This window comes from Rousettus aegyptiacus, unplaced genomic scaffold (genome assembly GCF_014176215.1).
Source record: "Rousettus aegyptiacus isolate mRouAeg1 unplaced genomic scaffold, mRouAeg1.p scaffold_m13_p_4, whole genome shotgun sequence".
NCBI lineage: Eukaryota > Metazoa > Chordata > Mammalia > Chiroptera > Pteropodidae > Rousettus > Rousettus aegyptiacus.
The window spans coordinates 106085782-106107440 of NW_023416307.1; the positions used below are offsets into that span (position 1 = coordinate 106085782).

The window sequence follows — 21659 nt, forward strand, 5'->3', positions numbered from 1 at the left end:
AAAAAGAAAGTGCATGCTGTAAAAGGTTCAGAGATATTAATAATAAAACAGGAATTTCCCACCAGAAATGGTTTTCGGAACAGGGGGAAACCATGCCTGGCACAGTGCTAAGTGCTCTATGTTCATCGCCTCACTTAATCTTTTTAACCACTTTTTAACAAAGTGGATATTATTATTACCACATTCTGCAGTCGAGGAAACAGAGGTTCAGAGAGCCAGCATCCTTTGTCCAGGTGCCACATACCGAGCAAGTGAAAGAAGCAAGATTCTTTCCTAAGTTTACTCACAAATCATTATGAGATACTATTCTGCATTTCTTTTTTTATGCAAGTGTTATATGGCAATGCCACTTTTTTCCAGTTTTATTGAGATATAACTAACATATAACACTGCCTTCATTTTTGGTGAAAACGTGATGATTTGACATTTGTTCATATTGCAAAATGATTACCACAGTAATTTAGTTATTGTTAATGTAGTTAACATAGTATTGTTAATATAGTGTTGTAGTTAATATCCATCGCTTCACATACTCCCAAGTTATTTCTCTCGTGATAAGAACTTTTAAGATCTACTCTCTTAGCAACTTACAAATACACAACATATTGTTAACTATAGCCACCATGCTGTACATCACATCTCCAGGACAGATTAATCTTAAAACTGGAAGTTTGCACCTGTCGACCACCTTCACGCATTTGCCTTCTTCCCACCCCCCACCTCTGGCAACCACCAATCTATTCTCTGTATTTATAAGTTTGGTTTTATTTTATATTCCACATAAAAGTGAGATCATATGGTACTTGTCTTTGCCTGTCTTAGCATAATGCCCTTAAGGTTCATTCATGTTGTTATGGATAGTAAGATTTCCTTTTTATGGCTGAATTATATTCAATTGTATAAAAAATTGATTTTTTTTAATCCATTAATCCATCAGTGGATATTTAAGTTGCCTCCATGTCTTGGCTATTATAAATAATGCTGCGAGGAACATGAAGATGAATCTTTTTGAGTTAGTGATTTTGATTCCTTTGAATAAATACCCAGAGGTGGAATTGCTGGATCATATGGTAGTTCTATTTTTAATTTTTTGAGGAACTTCCATATTGTTTTCCATAGCAACTGCACCAGTTCATGCTCCCACCAACAGTGTATAAGGATTCCTTTTTCTCCACATCCTCACCAACACTTGTTATATCTTATCTTACTGATAGCCATTCTCATGGGCTTGAGGTGACCTCTCATTGTGGTTTTGATTTACAGTTCCCCAATGACTAGTGATGTTGAGCACCTTTTCATATATCTATTGGCCATTTTGAGGAATGTCTATTCAGGTCTTTTGCCCATTTTTAGTTTGATGTATTACCACTTGTTTATTTTTGCTTTTGTTGCCTATGCTTTTAATGTCAATCCAAAAATTTATTGCCAAAACTGAAGTAAAGGAACTTATCTCCTATGTTTTTTTTTAGTAATTTTATGATTTCAGGTCTTACATGCAAGTCTTTAATCCATTTTGAATTGATTTTTGTATATGAATTAAGATAGGGATCCAGTTTCATTCTTTTGCATGTGGCTGTCCACTTTTCCTAAAGCTATTATTAAAGAGTCTGTCCTTTCACCTGTGTATATTTGTCATAAATTAACTGATAATATATGTATGTGAGTTTATTTCTGGGCTCTCTGGTCCATTGATATGTGTATCTTTTTGTTGTGCTAATAGCATACTATTTTGATTACTATAGCTTTGTAATATAGTTTGAAGTCAGGAAGCATGATGCCTCCAGCTTTGTTCTTTTCTCTCAAGATTGCTTTGGCTATTTGGGTGTCTTTTTTGGGTCAATTTCATACAAATTTTAGGATTTTGTTGTTGTTCTTTCTATGAAAAACGCCTTTGGAATTTTGATAGGATTGTGTTGAATCTGTATATTGCTTTGAGTAGTATAGACATTTTAACAATATTAATTCTTCCAGTCAATGAGCATGGAATATCTTTTCATATTTGTATTTTCTTCAGTTCCTTTAATCAGTGTGTTAAGGTTTTCACCACTTTGGATAAACTTATTCCTAAGTATTTTATTCTTTTTGATGCAATTTTCAATGGAATTGTTTTCTTACAACTGCATTCTTATCATATGTGGAGATTTAGTCTTCCAGCCTTGTCTTTCCCTCTCATTCCCTTTCCTGATAGATTAGTTCCTTTGTTCACAGTCATCTTTTATTTAGAACTCTCATTCTCCCTATCTATTCAGTTTGTTTGTTTGTTTTTGTTCTGCTTTGCTTTTTTGCCTCATAGATATTTTTACTTCCACCACGCAGTGACAAGAATGGCTAAAGCAGTTGAACTTAAAATTAATTGCACCTGAGCCACACAAGTTATTGAAAACACCAGAGGCTATAGAATTCTGCAGACCTGGTTCATGTCCCAGCACTACCCCTTATTAGCCACGTGTCTTAGAACAAAGATTCTTAATTTCTCTGAGCTTTGGGCTTGCCATCTGTAGAATGGGAATAATAATAACTACGCAGAATTAGTCTGAGAAAATCTGAAATAATAGAGTTGTTGGGATTGACAGTGTCAGATATAGAAGGAAGAAGGGACTCTCTCATCTCTCTCTCCCTCAGTCCTACTGCTTAATTCTCTTTGCAATTCTTGTTTCAGACCTACCACTACCTGCTTTCTCCTTCTACCTCTTTCATTACATGCTAAACTAAACCCTGTGTAATTGTTCCAAGGAGCAGAAAGTAAAATAGTGTTGAGGAATAAATCTAAGCTGACCGCTCACACATTAGCCAACTTTTGAAAATACAAGAGCCAATCGGGAAAATGCAAGCTCCATTTAGAATTCTTTTTAAATCCCAAAGAATAGAACCCTTGCCAAATACGCACTGAGGAAATCCTCTTCTCTGATCATACAAAATATGCCTAGAAATTTACATATTTGCATGTGCTATGCAGATGGATCTTTTTAATTCTTCTTCAAACGTTGCCATCACGTTTTATATAAGAACAGAAGACCTAATGAAATAGCCTGACCTGTGGCTATATTTAGAGGTTTACTAGAAGTTAACCATTCTCACAAAGAGAAAAGACTCTTTAAGTAACGAGAAAAGTAGATTCTAATAGTTACTCTCCTATGTACACGCTCTTTCATCTGACTGAACTCTAAGTGGAGAGTTTGGAGAAGGTGGACCTGGATGGTGAGAAAGAATAGAGAACTATGGGAGGCCCACACTTGACATTGAATTTGCAAAGTGAGACTCAGGGTAGCTGGAGCTGAGAGAAGCCTCATCAAAACCCTTTGTTCCTCCTTTGCAAAGTCTGCTGGTGGCCCTATCAGAATGTCTCCAAAACAACAAGGTTTAGAGTTAATGTTGATAGTAGCTAGGCAACCACCCTAATAGTCCAAATCAAGAATAGAGTGGCCACTCCTCCTGTTTGCCTGGGGCAGTCCTGGTTTATGCCTATGGCAGCCCTGGTGTAATTATTAATTGCCCCTAGTTTCATTACAAAAAGTGTCCTTGTTAAATAATAATCTGGGTAGTCACTTACGAGTACATCACCCTTCAGACTCCCCTCAAGTATGGCCCTAACCTCCTTTCTTCCTCCCGCCTACTCTGTACCAACTCACTCTGCTACCATTTTACCTAATACCTACTCCTTCATCTAGTGACTCCTTGACCTGATGTCAGTGAGCATGCCAAGGCACAGCTGCAGAGCCCACTGAATGGGATGTGCCGAATTTCCCAACCCCAGTCCATTATAGGAAGTTCTTCTTCTCTTAGCAGTCCTTGGCAACCACCTCAGAGCTCTTGTTGGCTTTTTGAGTGTGCATTTTTCTCCTTTTGCTTTTCCTTTGTGGGCTATTAAAACTCACCTGTTTTTTGGTAAGACATATTTCATGCAAGTCACATAGCAAATGGCACCCTCTTCTTTTTGAACAGTAATCCAGGCATCCGCCTCGAGAAGCACAAGCTCTGCATACCCACAGTAGCATGATCATCAGGGATGTTTTATACAGCCACACAGGTTGTACACTGCACAATTCTGGGGATTCTATTTCCTTAGGCTACAATGTCAGTGACATCACTAAAACTGTATAGTGCAGCGGTCCTAATACTGATGATGATTTTTTTAAATGTACTGTTTATTAAGCTACTGACCAAGAACTACGTTGAGTATTTTTACATGGTGGACCTCATTTAACCTTTCCCATAACTCTCTAATGTAGTAATTAAAATTTTATACTCACTTAAATGTGAGGAAATTTGAAGCTTAGGCAGGTTAATTTATCCAAGTTCATGCATTTACTAAGTAATAAAGCTAGAATTTGAAGCCCAGCAGCCTGACCTCTGGAACACATGTTCCAAATCTTTATTCCACTGCCTTCCGTGCACCTAAGGTGAATAATTTTATTTCTCTCTCAATGGCTTGTCCAGCTTCTTACTGCAAAGTTGGCATCAAAGTAGAATTCCCTTTACCGGTAACCACCCCTACCTGCTTCTAAAAATGAATTTTCGGTCCACTTGATTGATGATCAGACTTTAGGCCACGCGGCCTGGGAGTAATCTTGGTCATGTTGGAGAACCTCAGTGGATCTCTTTTGTTTATTGTGAGGCCTGTTTATTGCGAGGCTGTGGGTCGGGGGAGGGGCATCGGTGTGCCTTCATGATACCACAGGGTAGAGCTTGGACTTTCAGATGTAGGACAAAATAGTTGGAAAAGAGAAAAATGCTCTATTTAGACATTCGTGTCTCATTTTGTTTCTGCCCTATAAGTACTATATCGTAAACAAAAGACAATTTTATGTGTGGCTCTGGGAATCTGATTTCAAATCTCTGGGTTCCAGCTAGCTGATCTACAAACTGGGAATTGTATGGCAAACTTTGCTGCAGGGGCATACTGAGGATTGTGAGCCCAAGGAAGGGGATTCAGCACAGTGCCTAGCACACTGTAAGTCTTCCACACGTGCAGCGGCCTCCTGATGGAGAGTTCACACAAAGAGCAGCACTTCACTTAGCCTGCATATCACAATATGGGGCTTTTTAATATTACCTGCCAACATTCGCCTAGATATTTGGCCTCTCAGCAATCAGTTTTACGTACTTTAGAATTATAAGGCTCATGAGGCTGTTTGAATTTTTTTAATTAATTTTTTAAATTATGATTATAAAGGATTTACTTATTTATAGTGTTATAATCTGACATAAGAATTTTCTTACAGCTGTAGAGGTCTTTCGATCAAATGTGAATTGTGAGTATATGAGTTATGCATCTCAGCATTAAGGAATAAATCCCTCGGTTCTCTCAAGTGCCCTCTTCTTTTTTTTCTTTACCTGGAATACTCTCTTTACTACGTAGTAACTCTGCATCACAACAAGGCTGCCCTGATCCTTGCCTTACTTCACTCACCCCTGTTCGTCCTTTAGGTCTCAACCAAGATGCCACTTTCTCTCAGAAGCCCTTGCTGATGATACCTCCATACTAATGACTGAGTCAGATGGCCCTACTCTTGGCAGCTTATAGCAGCTTGAAAATACTCTGCTTTAGCAGTTAGCACTCTGAATTGTCTTTGCCTCTTTCCATTATCTATGTTATCAGCTGCTTGATGTCAGAGAGCTTATTCACCAGAGTTTTACCCAGCATTTAGCACAGTACTTAGAGCACTGAAGGCACTTGCTGAATGAATAAAATGATTGGAGGAACAAAAAGATAGTTGGAAGGAAGGGAAGAAAGGAGAGAGAACAGGAGGAAGGGAGGGAGGGAGAGAATGAGAGATGAAGGGAAGAAGGGAAGAAGGAAGGGAGGAAGGAAGGCAGGGAGGAAGGAAGGAAGGAAGGAAGGAAGGAAGAGAGGGAGTAAGGCAGGGAGGGAGGAAGGCAGGGAGGAAGGCAGGGAGGAAAGCAGGCAGGGAGGGAGGGAAGGAGGGAGAGAGGGTGGGGGTGGGTGGGAAGGAGGCAGGGAAGGAGGAAGAAAACATAAAAGAACGGCACACACAAATTGCTGGCCTTTCTTTTTTAACTCTTTAGAATCACAGCATTCTAAGATGTGTTTTAGAACAGTCAAGCAAACTCTGTTTCTCCTGTAAGAACGGCTGTTTTATTTTCTTATCACATTGCCACAGACAGGCTGTGCTCTGATATGTCTGGCCTTTGCAGAGCCGCCCACCCCATGGCTGTTTGGCCCAGCGCAGGGGCTCGGGCCACTCTCGTACACATTTGGAGTCTTAGAACTTGTATTGAGATCAGCTGCGGAGTGATTCCCACGTTTATCTCCTTAGCACAGTAAAGTTGGAAAAGAGCAGCAGATCCTTGATCAGCTGGTTGTGAAGATTTTCCCAAGTTTGCAATAGGGAGCGATCGTGTTTGGATGTATGTACAAAGGCCAGATATCAACTCTTTATTACTTATTCAACAAATCTTTATCAAGCACATGCAAAGCGCCAAGCACGAGGCATCAGGGATGCAACAGAGATTCTGGAAGTGCTGTGATGGGATTGATTGTCTAGTGGAAGAGATGGAGAGAAAAAGAAGCAAACACGTTCTATGAAATTGCCAGTTGTGAAAAGTGTTGTGACGAGAGGAAAAAAAGGCACTAAGATAGAGACAATGAACAACTGGCCAGTCCTACCTTCTCTAGAGTGGTCAGGAGGTAAAGCGCAAGAGGAGGTGATCCCAGGTAGAAGGAAAAGGGAAGACAGAGCCCCACATGTTCAGTGTACAAAAGCAGCACACGGTGGGAGCAGAGCAAACGAGGGGACGAGAGCCAGAGCCGAGGTTGGACTGCAGGAGCGGCTGGGTTGTGACATGGGTTTGGATTTTCTCCTCTGGTGTAGGAAGTTTACAAGCCCCTTCGTGACCTTGCCTTTGCCCACCGTCTAGAATCCCCATCTCAGACCGAAGACCCTAACCACCTCACATTGCTGTAATCATCTCCCACCCCGCTTCCCCATAACATTCAGCTCCAACCTCCATGTGTGCTGAGCCCCTCCTGAGACTCCCCCATCTCCTCCTGGCCTAGTGAACTCACCTCCTCTTTCACTCCTTCTCCTTATCTGCCTCTACCTGGGTTCCCCTTTTGGCATTGTGGGAATTCCCTTCTTTTGTCCTCTTCTTTTGCTGTCACAGTTGCAGAAGACCCTGATGGCGCTCCTTCCTTCATCACATTCTCTGTTGTGAAACCCACATCTGCTCACACGGCCATACAAGACAGCCCTAAATATTAAACCTCGGAGTCACCACTTAGCTGGCTGCCCTGACACATAGACCCCAAGCTGGGAGAAGCGGCCATGCTGGGTGTCATATCAGAAAGAGAAGGGGGGTGGGAAGATGTCAGGGCTGTACCTCAGTACTTAGTACAGAACTTGGCATGTTGATAATGGTTGAAAATATGAATGATTTAAAGTTATAAAGTGTCTTCATAGTATCGTCTGCCTTTTTCCCTTGCAAATATATTCTTTTGGGGTAAAAGTGTCCAAACTCTACATACCTGACTTTAAAATGAGCTTTAAGAATAGAACATATAAGCAACTTAACGAGTGCTTTTTCTTTTTTTTATTTTAAAGCAATGTTAAGTAAATTGATTTGTAAGCACTGTTCCTTAGCACAAAAACCTTCGTGTGGCACACGTAGAACACAGTGCTGTCAAGTTCTCCATTCACTCTGTGGCCTGTCTGTGCACACACTATCTGACAATGGCAGCCTGGCACTAGAAACGACATGATGAGCTCTTTAGTTCATATTGAAAATCAACAACTTAAAAGAGCACATGAATATGAAGTGATCTTATTCCCCCACCGTGGTTAGGGAATCTCACCAAAAAAAAAATGTCAAGCAACTTGATTATAATCTTTAAAGAAAGACAGTTTCTACCGATTGCATCAAATGATGCAATTTAGACCATCACCCTGTGGCTAACCTACCTGCCTAAATAAAATAGTACTTTAAAAGTCTATTTTAGTTCTTCCTCACCCTCAAATTGGGAAAGTTATTCCCCCCGCCCATTAATTTCAGCATATTTAAAGGCACATGTAGCCTGAGAGACAATGGGCAAGCTACCCAAGTTAGCTTAGTGCTGTGATTATTTGCTTTCTGAATTACAGTGTATTCTGGAATTCAAGGAGGCTGGTGGTATGACTTATAGACTTGGTATAGTGTTTCCAAAAAGCTGTAATGAAATTCGAGAAAACCTTTTGGAGTTAAAATGAGGCTAATTGAGCTTTCCAGCTGTTTTTTAGGGCATTCTAGATCATTTTCCAGGACAAAGGAAAGAGTCATAAATCACAGAGGGAAGTGATATTACCTAAGGCTGATAAAAATCCAGTAGTATGGGGCTGGGTTTGCTTTCTGATTACTCAGCCCTGTGCTCTAGTTTGGGTTTAGGACTCCAGGGGAAAAGCCTTGCTATGTGATTTCAGAGCTTCTGTTGTTGACTCATTCCAGAGCACTGGGCAAGTCACTTATTTACTTACTTTAATTTTTCTAAAAGTTATACTCAATTGTGGATGAAAAAGAGGCCACGTAGCATACCTGACAAGCTCAGGGGAGGCATGCATGCCGGGCCCTTACAAACTCAGAGACCGAAAGTGACCATTTAGGATGATCTGAACATAAAAATCCCTCAGTAAAAGCAGGTCAGAGCGAGTAGTCGCTATAGCTTCCTTGACAAAGGTCAATCTTCACCTTAAGTGAGCCTGTCCATTGTCTTTTTGCGTCTAAGATAACATACCTTTCCAGACCCCTCAGGGCACAACTGTGCACCAGAGCACCAGACCATAGAACCCCTCGTTTTAATCTCGTTGCCCACATACCATCTCCATGTGCTATAAATGTTCATTATTAACTACCCTGTACCCACCAATGTAATAGCAGTATGAGTTACTCTATTTTGCCTTTTTATCCAAACCCAGAGATTTCCTTGCTTTTGCTTTCTCCTGCCCCCTTGATCTACCACCAATGGATATCATGGAACCCTCCTACGTCTTTTTCTTTTATTCTAATGTATAAAATAAGCTGCGAAACTGCTATTCTTGGAGCATTTTCTCAATCCATTGAGGTGTTGCTTCCTGGCAGCTTTCATCAGTTTGGCTCAAATAAACTCATGAAAATTCTCTACAGGTTTGGACATTTCTTAGGTTGACATGAAGTAAGGTTTCCCAACTCCCTTTTCCACCATTGGCAAAATAGTTTTTATGGTTAGTTAAACATTCTTCAAAACCAAGGGAAAAACACTTAACAAGCAGAAAGTATTTAGTAATCCTCGCATTTCTGCTCTAAACTGTTACTTATTGACACAGATTAAAGCCCTATGGATTAGCGAAAATGAGAGGAAACTGGAAGGTTTAGTCCAGGTTGGCTGCTCAGTAGTCATGATCTTCTCTGAGTCACATAAATCCCTATCTTCTAAGGAATTCCTTTTTCCAAAGGACATTAAGTATTTCTTCTGCATATCTACACATTGCAGATTGATCATTGTTTTGTTTTGTTTTATAAGATCAATGGCTTTCCAACTCATTTGCCATTCTTTTCATGAAGAAAGAAAAATGTTGTTATTTCACAATCATTCCCAGCATCCACCAGGGACACAGAAACTCCAAAATCATTGAGCCAGGATTGAGCCAGGAACCAGACTCAGCCACCCTCCTGCAGGAGCGTACTCCTCCATGCCCACCACGTGAATATTCATAGCAGCACTATTCACAGTAGCCAAAGGATAGAAACAACCCAAATGTCCATCAACCTTTGAAGAAACAAATTGTGGTATCTCCATCTGTGGACTATTAGCCATAAAAGGGAATGAAGCACCAATACACACTCGACATGGAAGAATGTGCAAAACATCATACTAAATGAAAGAAGCCGGTCACAGAAGGACACACATTGAATAATTCCACTTATGTGAAATACCAAGAACAGGCAAATTTATAGAGACAGAAAGCAGACTAGTGGTGGCCACTGGCCGGGGGGATGAGAAATGGGGGTGCTGCTTGAGGGGTACAGGGTTTCCTTAGGGGCGCCACAGATGTTCTGCACGTGTAGTGGTGATGGTTGTGCAACATCGTAAATGACTGAATGCGACTGATTTGTACACTTTAAAGTGATAAATTTTATATTATATGTATTTTACTAAGAAGAGAGAGAGAGGAGGAAAGAAAGAAAGAAAGAGAGAGAAGAGAGAGAGAGAGAGAAGAAAGAAAGAAAGAAAGAAAGAAGGGAGGGAGGGAGGAAAGAAAGAAAGAAAGGAGGAAAGAAAGGCAGGCAATGGGCATATCAGGAAAGAATTTCTGAGTTAAACTGGCTTCTAAACTCAATTGGGCAGCACGGAGATCATTCTAGAATGAATCATCCCAGCTGCTCTGTTTTCCTCTCTTGGTTTTGGGGAATAAAAATATCTGTCCCTTCTACCTCACAAAGCGATGTATGACCTGCAGCAAGTTACTTAGGCTAAGTCTCAATTTTTTTATTTAAATAATGGAGATTATAGCAACTATTAAATCTGACTACCTGGCTATCTACATCTTTAATGTCTGTCTTTGCTACTAAAATACAAGCTCCTCTCTGAGAACAGGGGCTGTGCCATTCATATCCACTCTTATTCACTTGGGACCCATCACAGGGCCTGACACTTATTAGGAACTTGGTGAATATTTGCTGAATGACCAAGGGATGAGAGCAGAAAAGTCCGAAGGGGGCCATAGGAAGGTTTTCCTCGAGTCCTCAAGGTGGGGATCATTTGTGGGAAATGAAACTTGTCCTGCATGCTCCCCTGGAATCGACAACTAGGACAAGAGGCTAGAATCTGGAGAGAGATGTTTAGTTCTGTATTATAAGATGATTTGTGCCATTTGGGCAGGTAGTGACTTCCCTGACTCTGGAAGTATTTAACCACTACTTTGAAAACTGTTTGGCCATAGTTTTAAAAAATTCAGTGTTTGAAGTAAGCAGTGTTTGAAGTAAACAGACCTTCAGGTCCTTTGCATATCTGAAATGTATTCATTCATGATTCCATTCCTGTATTCAGACAGCCACTTCTGAATGATTGTCGCTGTGCCAGGAACACTGTTGTAGGTAATGGTGACAAAATGAGGAGTTCTCTGATAAGCCCTGCCCTCAGAGGTCTCGCAGTCTTAAAGGGGATATAGATAGGAAAACAAATAATTACAGTAACAGTATATTATTCTTCTATGTATATAATATATATATAATAATAGGATACTATTATCCTACTGTTCTTCCACATCATCACCTGTTTTGTTTGTCTTTCACAGTGCACCAAGACTTGTGGTGAAGGCTCTAGGTACCGCAAGGTGGTGTGTTTGGATGAGAACAAAAGAGGCGAGGTTCACGCTGGGCACTGCGACATGAACAAGCGGCCTGCAGACCGCGAGAGCTGTAGTTTACAACCCTGCGAGTATGTCTGGATCACAGGAGAATGGTCGGAGGTATGTACTAGGGCTTCTGTTCCTGCCTTCGGGTCAACAATGGCCTGAGGGAAACAGAAAGATGAAGGCAGGAATGCGGGAGAGTGGGACCCACTTGCCAGTTCTGCCGCTGAGAACTGTGAGCTCTTGGGCAAGACGCTGAGCCTTCTGGGCCAAAGTCCCATATGTGCAAACTGGGGGAGATGCATGAGGTGGTCTCAGCTCCCTTTAACTCTTAGTTGTGCGATCCACCTTCACATCCTGTTGGTGTGATGGGGAAGAAATTATTACAGGGGCCGCAAAGTCGTAAGATGCCTGTCAGTGCCTGAAGAAAGTTGAGTGTAGGAAAGTGTCTTAGTGTCAGGGGAACAAGAGGAAGGCAGAGGCTGTGATACATTAGTCCATGATGGGTAAAGGGAACAAGCTGCCTTCTACCCCACAGAGGCCATGGAGAAATATGGGTTCAGCCTCACCAAACTTGGTTTTTCAAGGGAGGACAAAAATATGGATTTTTATGTGAGATCTCCTAATTGTAAAATGGGGACTAAAATTACTTGTTTAAAACGTTGTGCGAGGAAATCCAAACAAATTTGTGGGCCAGGGAGGGATCACCCATTTAACAACCTCTGGCCCAGAAGAACAAAATGCTTTTCTGTAATATCTAAGGAATCTCAAGTATCTATTTTTTCTTATCTCCTCCTGCATATAGTACCCTTCTGGATATTTTTTATTATTAATCAACCAATAGTAATAGCATGATTATATTATTTTCAAACCTCATGACACTTTCAAATACTGAAAGATAACGTTGAAACAAGATGTCATTTTCCCAAAAGAATTTAAAAATATGAAAGGGAAGTATCTGGGCTCATAGCAAAAGTGTTTGCTGTCACTGGACTCTCTTCAGATTTGACAGGGCAGTAATTTTACATCTTAATCAGATGAATATTTGCATTCAGATGATATGTGTGTTGAGCGTTGACTTGTTCTGCCCTGAAGGTGGTCCTAAAGTCTCTTCTAACTATGTCTCTCCATCCTCTCTACTCTAGTGATTTCATCTCCCCTCCCTCCCTGGAGATATTTGGCAATGTCTGGAGACATTTTTGGTTGTCATAACTGGGGGAAGTGACACCTAGCTCCTGGCATCTTGTAGAGGCCAAGGATGCTGCTAAACCTGTCATGTACAGGACAGTCTCCATCATCTTGGCAGAGTCTTTGGTGGTTGTTATTATTCTGCTGAAAGTGTTTTGGTCTCTTTCTAAGACTTGAATCATGTTACTCCCGTAGCTTTAATAAAACCTAGCTTTTAATAACTCCTAAAAAAATGAGATAAGGAGCAGATTAAAAAAATAAAAAAGCCTTCCACACTTCTGCAAATTCTCAGATGTGTCACAGTTTCTAAAAATCTGCAAATTTACAGGTAAAGTTTAGCAGGTTGTAAATAGGACTTCACACAGATACAAAGACCGTAAGGAGGAGACCCTGCAAGGGGAGCGAAGCCAAAGGGATGGGACCAGAATTCCCTCTAGAAAAGATTCCAGTGAAATGCAAGAGCCACAGCAAGACATCCCTCCTCTCCGGCCTTCTCTGCACTCCGCCCCACCTGAATTTGGGGCAGCCCGGGGCCAGATCAAAGAAGAGGAGTTCCGTCACTCCTGGCTGATGCATTTCCCTGGTTGGGCCTGACATGTATCATTCATTCAAGGAGTCCACGTTCTCACTGTTTCATCTTACTTTACTGTTATTTTCCAATTAGAAAAGTAATCCACGTTCATGATTAAACAAGCGCATTACCCCAAGGCGTGGAGAATCAACAGTAAGAGCTTCCCCACCTCACTCTGCTCTCCCCTCCCTTCCTACACTTCAAAACTCTGGTCTGAAATGGATTAAGTAAGCCAGAGGCAGCCAACAGTTTAATGATGCACTGAACAGCTACCAAGAGTATGTGTTCTTTCCAGATTCTTTTCAGAGATGTGGAGGCCTCTGAATAAAACCTGACTATATTTGGAGCTCAGTTCCATCAGCAAATGCCTATCTCCCATTGCGTCCCCACATAAAAGGCCACTGGGCTGCTTTCGCTTGTGGTGTGTAGCGGTAGAGTTCTCAGTACTTGCCTTCTCAGACGTACAGCCTTGTTTAAATTCGCACAGACTGAGGTCAGCACACGCAAGTGCTGGGGGAGCACCCTAAAATACCCACAGCTTGGACAGAGCATTTATTAGCCATCTGTCTACACATGAAACACCCCAGACTAGCTTTGCATTCCCCTGGCCCAGAGTCAACTGGGTCTTCGGGCATTTGAACAGTGGCAGCCAAAGAAGGAAGAAACATACGCAGAGCATTTCCAGGTCTTGAGCCAGCTGGAAGGGACGGACCTGGGACGCTCTGTGTGCCTCTAGCTGGGCCTGTTCCCTCCTGCCTCTGGGACCTCTTCAGGAAGAGACTTCTCCCTGGAAAAGTTACAGGAAAGGAAATGTGCATGGCTTAAAGTGAACAGCTCAGGAGACATTAGGAAAGAGCTACACTGTGGCCTTTAACAGTGTAAGAATGGATGGAAATACAAATAAGCTAATAAAGTGAGAGTGCTCCACAGCATTGTCGCAGGGTCAGTGTGCGAGATGGAGGTCAGGGGTCTGTTGTGGGCTGCCCACAGACACTACTCCAGCCTCTCTTCTCAACCCTTCTCTCCTCAGTGCTCTGTGACCTGTGGAAAGGGCTACAAACAAAGGCTCGTCTCCTGCAGTGAGATTTATACCGGGAAGGAGAATTACGAGTACAGCTACCAAACCACCACCAACTGCCCGGGCACGCAGCCCCCCAGCACCCACCCTTGCTACCTGAGGGAGTGCCCTGTCTCGGCCACCTGGAGAGTGGGCAACTGGGGTAGCGTAAGTAGACGATTGAGTTATCAAATCGGAAAGCTTTTGGATCTAAAACCTCATCGTAAACATGTCCTACCTGACCTATCCTAAGTCGTTTTCCTTCTAGGAGAGAGCCTGATGAGAAATAGCAGTTAGCACCTCGAAATGAGCTGGTGGGAAAAGAGGGTTCTCATCCTGCTGGGCGGCATGGCCAGCCCGGTGCTTGGCTCTTGGGTTCTGAAGCCACGCCTTCTGCTTGTGGTTGCTGGTTCCGCTGCTTCCCGGTTGAATGAATGGCAAGGTGTCTCAGCTTCCTCATCTGCAAAAGGGGTGGGGGTGAAAGTGAAATGAGTTAATAACGAAAAAGCACTTAGTTTATGTGGCAGATTTTAAGTCGCATATATTTTGCCACAATTTAAAAATGAAAAAGCACCTAGAGCTTTGTCACTTAATAAGAGTTACAGAAGTGTTAGTCGCTGCTTCTGTTGTTAAGAAGGCTGTGTGTTCTAGTCTTTCTACATCGGGAATCCTTCACTGCATTAGGGGTACAAGTGAAGATGTTCTCAACTGGGACTGCCCTGAAAATTGCTACAGTCCTCCGGCTCCTGACGGCTCAGTGTTGTAAACTGATCAGGCAGAAAGTATAAGACCAGTTAAAAGTGGTTAGGGTTTGTGTCCTGGCCCCACCATGACCTTGAACAAATTTCTTAACATCTGAGCTCTAATCTTTCCTCTGTAAAGATAGAATTATGAAAGTATTATCTCACTGGGTTATTGTGAAGTTTAAATGAGAAAATTATAAACATATGTATGTATGAATACATATTTAAGTAGGTAGGTAGATAGGTAGGTATAAATGTGTATACGTAAAGCTTAGCACAGAGATGGGTCCCTAGTAAGTGCTCCATTATGTCAGCTATCTGTTTCAGCAACATAGTGTCCGAAATGATACCCCATACGTGCCATCGGGCCCTGAGCACCACGTCACTGGAAGCACATGCCTCCTGGGTTCGAAAGCCACATCGCTGACTCCGCTCTGCCTTGCAGTGCTCAGTGTCCTGTGGCGTCGGACTGATGCACAGATCCGTGCAGTGTTTAACCAACGAGGACCAGCCCAGCCACTTGTGTCCCGCTGATTTGAAGCCAGAAGAAAGAAAAACGTGCCATAATATCTATAACTGTAAGTTGGCCAAGTAAAACCATCTTTCGGGAGCATAAAGAACAGGATTTCTCTGTTCATTTGTTCGCCTGCCCATTTTAGAAATGCAGAATGTATTTTAAAGAAATTGTCCCCTTTGCTGAAGAGCCTTTAGTGTGAACAGTTTAATTCCCTTCAGAGGGAAACATGGCACACCCTGGAGCATCACACCTCATTTTTGCATTTCATGTTTTCTAGGCGAGTTACCCCAGAGCTGCAAAGAGGTAAAAAGACTGAACGGTGCCACTGAAGATGGTGAATATTTCCTGATCGTCAAAGGAAAGCTCCTGAAGGTAAACATTGAAACATCCTTCGAAAATGTGTTCGGAGTGAGAGGCCTTGGTTCTCATTGTCCCGTTTCCGAGCCGCCCTCCATGGGTCGTTTCTGGTCTGCCTTTCAGATATTCTGTGCAGGGATGCAGTCTGACTACCCCAAGGAGTTCATGACACTGGTCCACGGTGACTCTGAAAACTTCTCCGAGGTTTATGGGTACAGGTAGGAAAGCTCAGCCTCAGAGGAGCCCAGACACCCGGAGATCCCTAGAAGTACCTTCCCGTCCTCACCAGATCATGCTCTCTGTAACGCAGGTTGCACAACCCAACCGAATGTCCCTACAACGGGAGCCGACGTGACGACTGCCAGTGTCGGAAGGACTACACGGCAGCGGGGTTCTCCAGCTTCCAGAAAATCAGAATAGACCTGACCACCATGCAGATAATAAGTAAGTTCGGTGGCACGTCGTGTGCAGATGTATTCAGGAGTCTCTCCATTCAGTCAGCAAACGTCCTGCGCAGTGGCCAGGCACGAGGTGCTAAGGACGCGAAGAGAAGCAAAACCAGCCATGACCTAGGCTGCCCCAGGGTGGGGCTGCTCGTTTTTGTTCACTGCTGCTCCCTCAGTGCCTGGAAGGTGCCAGCACTTGGGGTTAGGGGTGGGGGGTGAGGTACTCCAAAAGATTTGTGATGACTGATGGAAGCACATTAAAATACATCAAAAGTAAGACCTTGAGATCAAGGGGAAGCTAGCCGGGTGCAGGGTATTCTGTGTGGTCAAAGCAAGGATGGGAGCAGAAGTTTCAAAGGGGGAGGAAAGAGTAGGTACGAACCCTAAAGTGAAGAGAGTCATGTGGCAGTGTTCGCCCCCACCCACTCCCACCAGCACACTGTTTGCACAAACGTAAACCTAATTTTATCGGATTGTTGATTTACACGAGAAAAATGGAACACAGAACAACCTTCTTAAAACTAGCCTGCGCGTGGGCTGATTTTATACTCTGGCCAGCACTGCATTTTTGTTAGGGACATTAATCATAGGAGTAGTTAGGACAGCTCCGCTCTCTAAACACATTCCCCTGAATAGAGGAAAAACAGAAATAATGAATAATTAATTTTTCCTCATTAACATTGTACCCATAATATTGCATTGCTTTCCTCTTGAGGTAGATTAAACTTGATTTGCACCAAGATATTTTTAATTGCTTTCAGCTAGACCTATTAGGGCTAAAGGCAGAGGGTCCGCAGTTTCTTGATTAGACCCCCCACCCCCACCCTCCTCCAGCTAAGACCCAGGGTTTCTGCTTGCGGAAGCCCGCAGGGGCCCCTTTCCCTGCAGGACATGGGACTCAGATTTCCCTCCCACCAAGCTGTGGTTAACTGCATGAACGTTCAGGCCTTCTCCTGTTCCAGAAAGACGAGGCAGAAAGGTAAAAAGCTGCCTCCGGTCTCCAGTTCCACCAGTAACAGCTTTTGCAGGATTCTCAATTGATCTCCGGATTTGGCTTCTCCATTCGCAGAGCTGGTCTCCGGAGCTACAAGGGGGTTAAAACACACCGGCGTTGTTTTTATTTGTTTATTTATTTATTTAACTACAAGTTAGCCTCAAACTGGAGAAACTGCCATTAATACTTTCAATATGTGGGTCCTAATTGCTTCACATTTTGGCGATAATAGTGCCTAGGCCACGGGAGGACAGATGAAGCCTCAGGGAATAACTAACTCCAAAGTAGCTGGAAATGCTTTTCTGGCCTATTTTCCTAGTCCTGAAGCCCCAGAGGCTGTGTACAGGAGGTTCTCAGTCACCCGATTATGCTATGTTTAAGGGAGATGATTCACATATTTATTTAGATAGGAACTGATTCTGAAGTCATCTTGAACCCCCTTTTTGGCTTCCATACTGTGAGGATACGGTCGGGGCTGATAAAACGCAGGGAACGAGGCTCTCGGAAGCACAGATACAACGAGGGGAAAGCCAGTGCACATCTGGATCCATTTGCTCACTAATCGTACTTTGGAATTTTTCTCTCCCACTCCTTCTTATTATTTCTCTTACTATTCTTCTTCTCTGCCCTGTTAATATCCTGTCCCTTCCCTGCCTTTCTCCCACTCTCATCTCTCGCCTCCCTTTTACCCTTCCTCCAAAACCCCACAGCCACTGACTTGCAGTTTGCGAGGACAAGCGAAGGGCATCCTGTCCCTTTTGCCACAGCCGGGGACTGCTACAGTGCCACCAAGTGCCCACAGGTACGTGTTGGGAGGTAGCCCCCTTACCAGAGATCCACCTCCCAGCCTGTCCCCGGGGAGCCTTGGCTCTATCTGTTCCTGGGAATGTAATTAGAACAGCTGCTCTGGAAGCCGGTTTGGCCCCCTGTGTCAAAAACCCCACAAATGCTCACAACTTCTAATCTAGTAATTCCACTCCTTGAAGTGTTTCCTAAGGAAATGATCACAGCTACACGCCAAACTTCTGCATTCAATAAATGCATCTATGATGATGGTAAAAATTTAGAAATGAGGGCTTGGTTAAGCAAATGATGATGGTTGATAAAATAGATATTAGCCAGTCAGTGACATGTTGGTAAGTGTTTAATGACCAGCTCCCCAAGAAAAAGGGGGGGAGGGGGAAGCTGTGCTTTGTAGCGTTTGCCGATTTCGGTATAAATATCCTCCCCCACCCCCATGACTGATTTCAAGCCATCAGCATTATGTCACTAAATGGAGAGTTGGGGATGGATACATGCAGTCAGCTCTCAAAAGCCAGTGCAAGTGGACTCCAGCACACCACTGTCAGCCATTAAAAATCCTATTACATGATGTAAGAGAACCGTTACCCCTACTTCGGACGTCTAAAATCTGCAGTGTTCAGACCAAGATGTGCAAATTTATCATCTTCTACTGGATTCGCTTTTCAGCAAGTGCAAGTGACCCGCAATCCTACTGCCCATTCTGCACTTCGCAAGTCTTGCCTCCTGAGCGGTGTGGCAAGTTTTAACTCGCCTTCTAAAACATCCTGTAATAATCAGCCTGGGCCACTTTGGTAAGGCGGGCATCAGTCTTTGCAAGAAGTTTCTGCGATGAGAAGGCAAAACAAACATAATGAGCTAGGTGAGACTGGATAGGAGAACTTGACCCGTTTTTTTCTTGGTTCACATGACATCCTCACAAAGCAGTTGTTAAACTCTGCGTAGGGAATTTCCCACTTGCCTGTGCACCTTTGAAAGCCTGGGCATTGGGACTGGGTGATGCATTCCAGAATCCCAGGATGGATTTACACCCAACCATGGAGACCATCCAAGACAAACATATCTGAATTTTCTTTTGAGGAAGTGTTTTCTCAGCCCCAAGCTTAGAAAGCATCACTAAACATTTTAGAGAAGTGTAAAGGAAGCTCTCAAGGGAGAAAGAAAATAAACAAAGGATATAATGGCAAAAATGGCCTTCCCTCCATTATCCAGGAATTGAAACTTTTGAAGTGCAGTTTCTTTAGAGCAGTTCTTGACTTCAAACATCCTATTGGTAAGGGTTACAGTTTAACAGCTAATAGATTTTCCAAAGGTCTAAGGGTTTTCCAGTTTTCATATGCGCATCTTTTGGAAAGAGTATGTGAGTGAAAGTTAATTTGCATTCATTTAATAATTCAGAGACAACTGAACTGATTGATTTGCTAAATCCTGACACTGAAGCAATTGCTAAATGAGGAAACTCAAAGCCAGTGAAAAGCTAGCTTGTACTGTTTTTCAGCCCACTCTGTAAACCACATTGAATAAAGAAGTCTATCCCCCCCCTCCCCCGTAGACTTTAATTGAGCACCGACTACTCTGATTAAACAGAATGAGGAAGAAAATCTGTTCCATTCAGGCCTATCACCCACTCAGAGGGCAGATCTAGCTAAATGTATGAGTGGAGTGTGCTCAGATACGAGACGCCCAGATCAGGGTGGACATTCTCGGACTGGAAGCCAGGTCAGTGGCCTGGACCTTCTAAGAACTTTGACATCAAAGCAGATCAAGTCTACCTTCTGCAGTGCAGGCGGGACAGGCAGTCTGCATGGGAAACAGGAGAGGGCAGGAGGAATGAGAGGGTCTGGGCATAGGAGCAGGTGTGGACACCCTCCGCAGGGCAGGAATGATAATGAGATAAGAAACCGGCCTGGTGGGATAATGCAGCACATAGAAGCCACTGTGTGAGGAGGCTGGACAAGGAGGGCTCTGCGCTTCAGTGTGGCCACTACCAGGGACACCTGGGTATTGAGGCCACTCAACCATTAACATTTCTTAAAAAATAAAAAATTTCCAAAAAGCATTTCAAAAATATCAGCCACACTCCGCCAGGTAGTGAGTTAGGGACATTATACCTTCTATCTAATCTCTTCTTATTCACAGGTTAGGTTGGAAAAAGTTAATTTGTGTAACAAGACCCACAAAATTTGGCCTGGCCCAAATCTAAGCCTAATTCAGCCTGGACTTACTGGAAACACCTGTTAAGGAAACCTAACACACCAATCACAACCAGCTCAGCTGTAGCTGGCTTACCTTACCCTAGAAAACAGGACAGGTGTTAACTCCCATTTTTCTGATGGACAGACCGAGGTTCTGAGAAGCTAAAAGCTGTACAGGGTCTCACTGCGGGTGAACAAGCTGAATTTACACTTGGGCTGACTGCCTGTGAGTCTCCCCCTCAGACCCTCCTCCTTGCTTTTTTAAACATTGTTCTGGCAAAGCACTGGATTGTAAGGTTCAGAGAGGAAGCATTCACCCTGAGCGTGTTCATGCGGAATGTCTTTAACTCCGAAACTGCTCATTGTGGAGTAGGAAAACCTCAAGAAGAAACTATTTCGGATGGCATTGCAGAGTCATTTCTGAAAGATTGAGCGAACAGAAACAGATGGAGAAAGCAAGAGAGAATCTCTGCTGCACCGTCTCTCTAAAAATAAATACCGAAACAGCTCAGGCTGCATTTCGAAGAAACCGCGGAGCGGCCAGGGAGAGTGGTCCCTTTGGCGGAGAGCAGGCCGCCCGGGTCCCACGCGTTCGGGAGCAGGCCGCGCGCGCCCTCTGCTGGCCATCCCGGAGACCGCGCCTCTTCGAAGTCCCGCCCCACTAGGCTGAGTACGCGGAGTGCTCAGCGCCACAGGGAACTGAAGCCCAGGAAGCTTTGGCAGCGAGACCTTGTTAGAAAAATTACGCTGTGGCATTTTGTTCCTGAAGGAATCTGATAATTACGAGCAACATCAGGATTGCTATGTTAGGGAGGCAGAATGGCGCTGGTAGAGAGTGAGGACTTTGAAGTCAGGAAAATGTGAGTTGCACTCTCACTGTATAGTGGAGAAGCTAATCACCTCTGTGAGTCCCCATCTATCTATAAAGAAAACCCCCTTCATAGAGCTCTTGCAAAGATGGTTGAGATGATGCTTGAAAAGTGCTTGGCCCAGACCTGCCCCCCCCAAGAAAAAAAAAACCCTCAATAATTAGTAGCTATCATAATTACTACTATCCTTTCCAATGTACTTTTTATATTTGCTTGGGATGTCACATGGACTAAATATCTTTTTTTTTTGTTGGCCATTTATTCCAGGGTCGTTTTAGCATCAACCTTTACGGAACTGGCCTTTCTTTAACTGAATCTGCCAGATGGATATCACAAGGGAACTATGCCGTCTCTGACATTAAGAAGTCACCGGTAAGGTTATCTATTAGTTTGGGGATGGTTTTTTTCTCTTCTTTTTTTCTTTCCCCCATCCCCTCCCTCTGTGGTGGTAGTTCTAAAGAAATGAATGTGCTTTCTTACTTCTTCAAACCATTTTGCAAAGTATCATAAAATTTAGGAAATCAATCAAAACTGAAGCTTGTATAGGTGAGTGGAGTGGAGGGGAGAGCCTTGTTTTTTTTTTTTTTTTTTTTTTTTTTA

The 21659-nt window shown here is 43.2% G+C and overlaps 1 protein-coding gene across 6 annotated transcripts in view; it reads left to right on the plus strand.

Moving 5' to 3' along the window:
- ADAMTS9 (ADAM metallopeptidase with thrombospondin type 1 motif 9) overlaps nucleotides 1–21659 on the plus strand; it is a 151114-nt gene that overhangs the window by 119539 nt on the left and 9916 nt on the right. For all 6 annotated transcript variants that reach the window (XM_016150195.2, XM_036220048.1, XM_036220047.1 and 3 more), the window contains 8 exons: nucleotides 11265–11438; nucleotides 14111–14305; nucleotides 15326–15458; nucleotides 15675–15769; nucleotides 15878–15972; nucleotides 16065–16198; nucleotides 17905–17996; nucleotides 21327–21431. In XM_016150195.2, coding sequence (XP_016005681.2) covers nucleotides 11265–11438; nucleotides 14111–14305; nucleotides 15326–15458; nucleotides 15675–15769; nucleotides 15878–15972; nucleotides 16065–16198; nucleotides 17905–17996; nucleotides 21327–21431 — 1023 coding nt within the window. The remainder of the gene's footprint in view (nucleotides 1–11264; nucleotides 11439–14110; nucleotides 14306–15325; nucleotides 15459–15674; nucleotides 15770–15877; nucleotides 15973–16064; nucleotides 16199–17904; nucleotides 17997–21326; nucleotides 21432–21659) is intronic.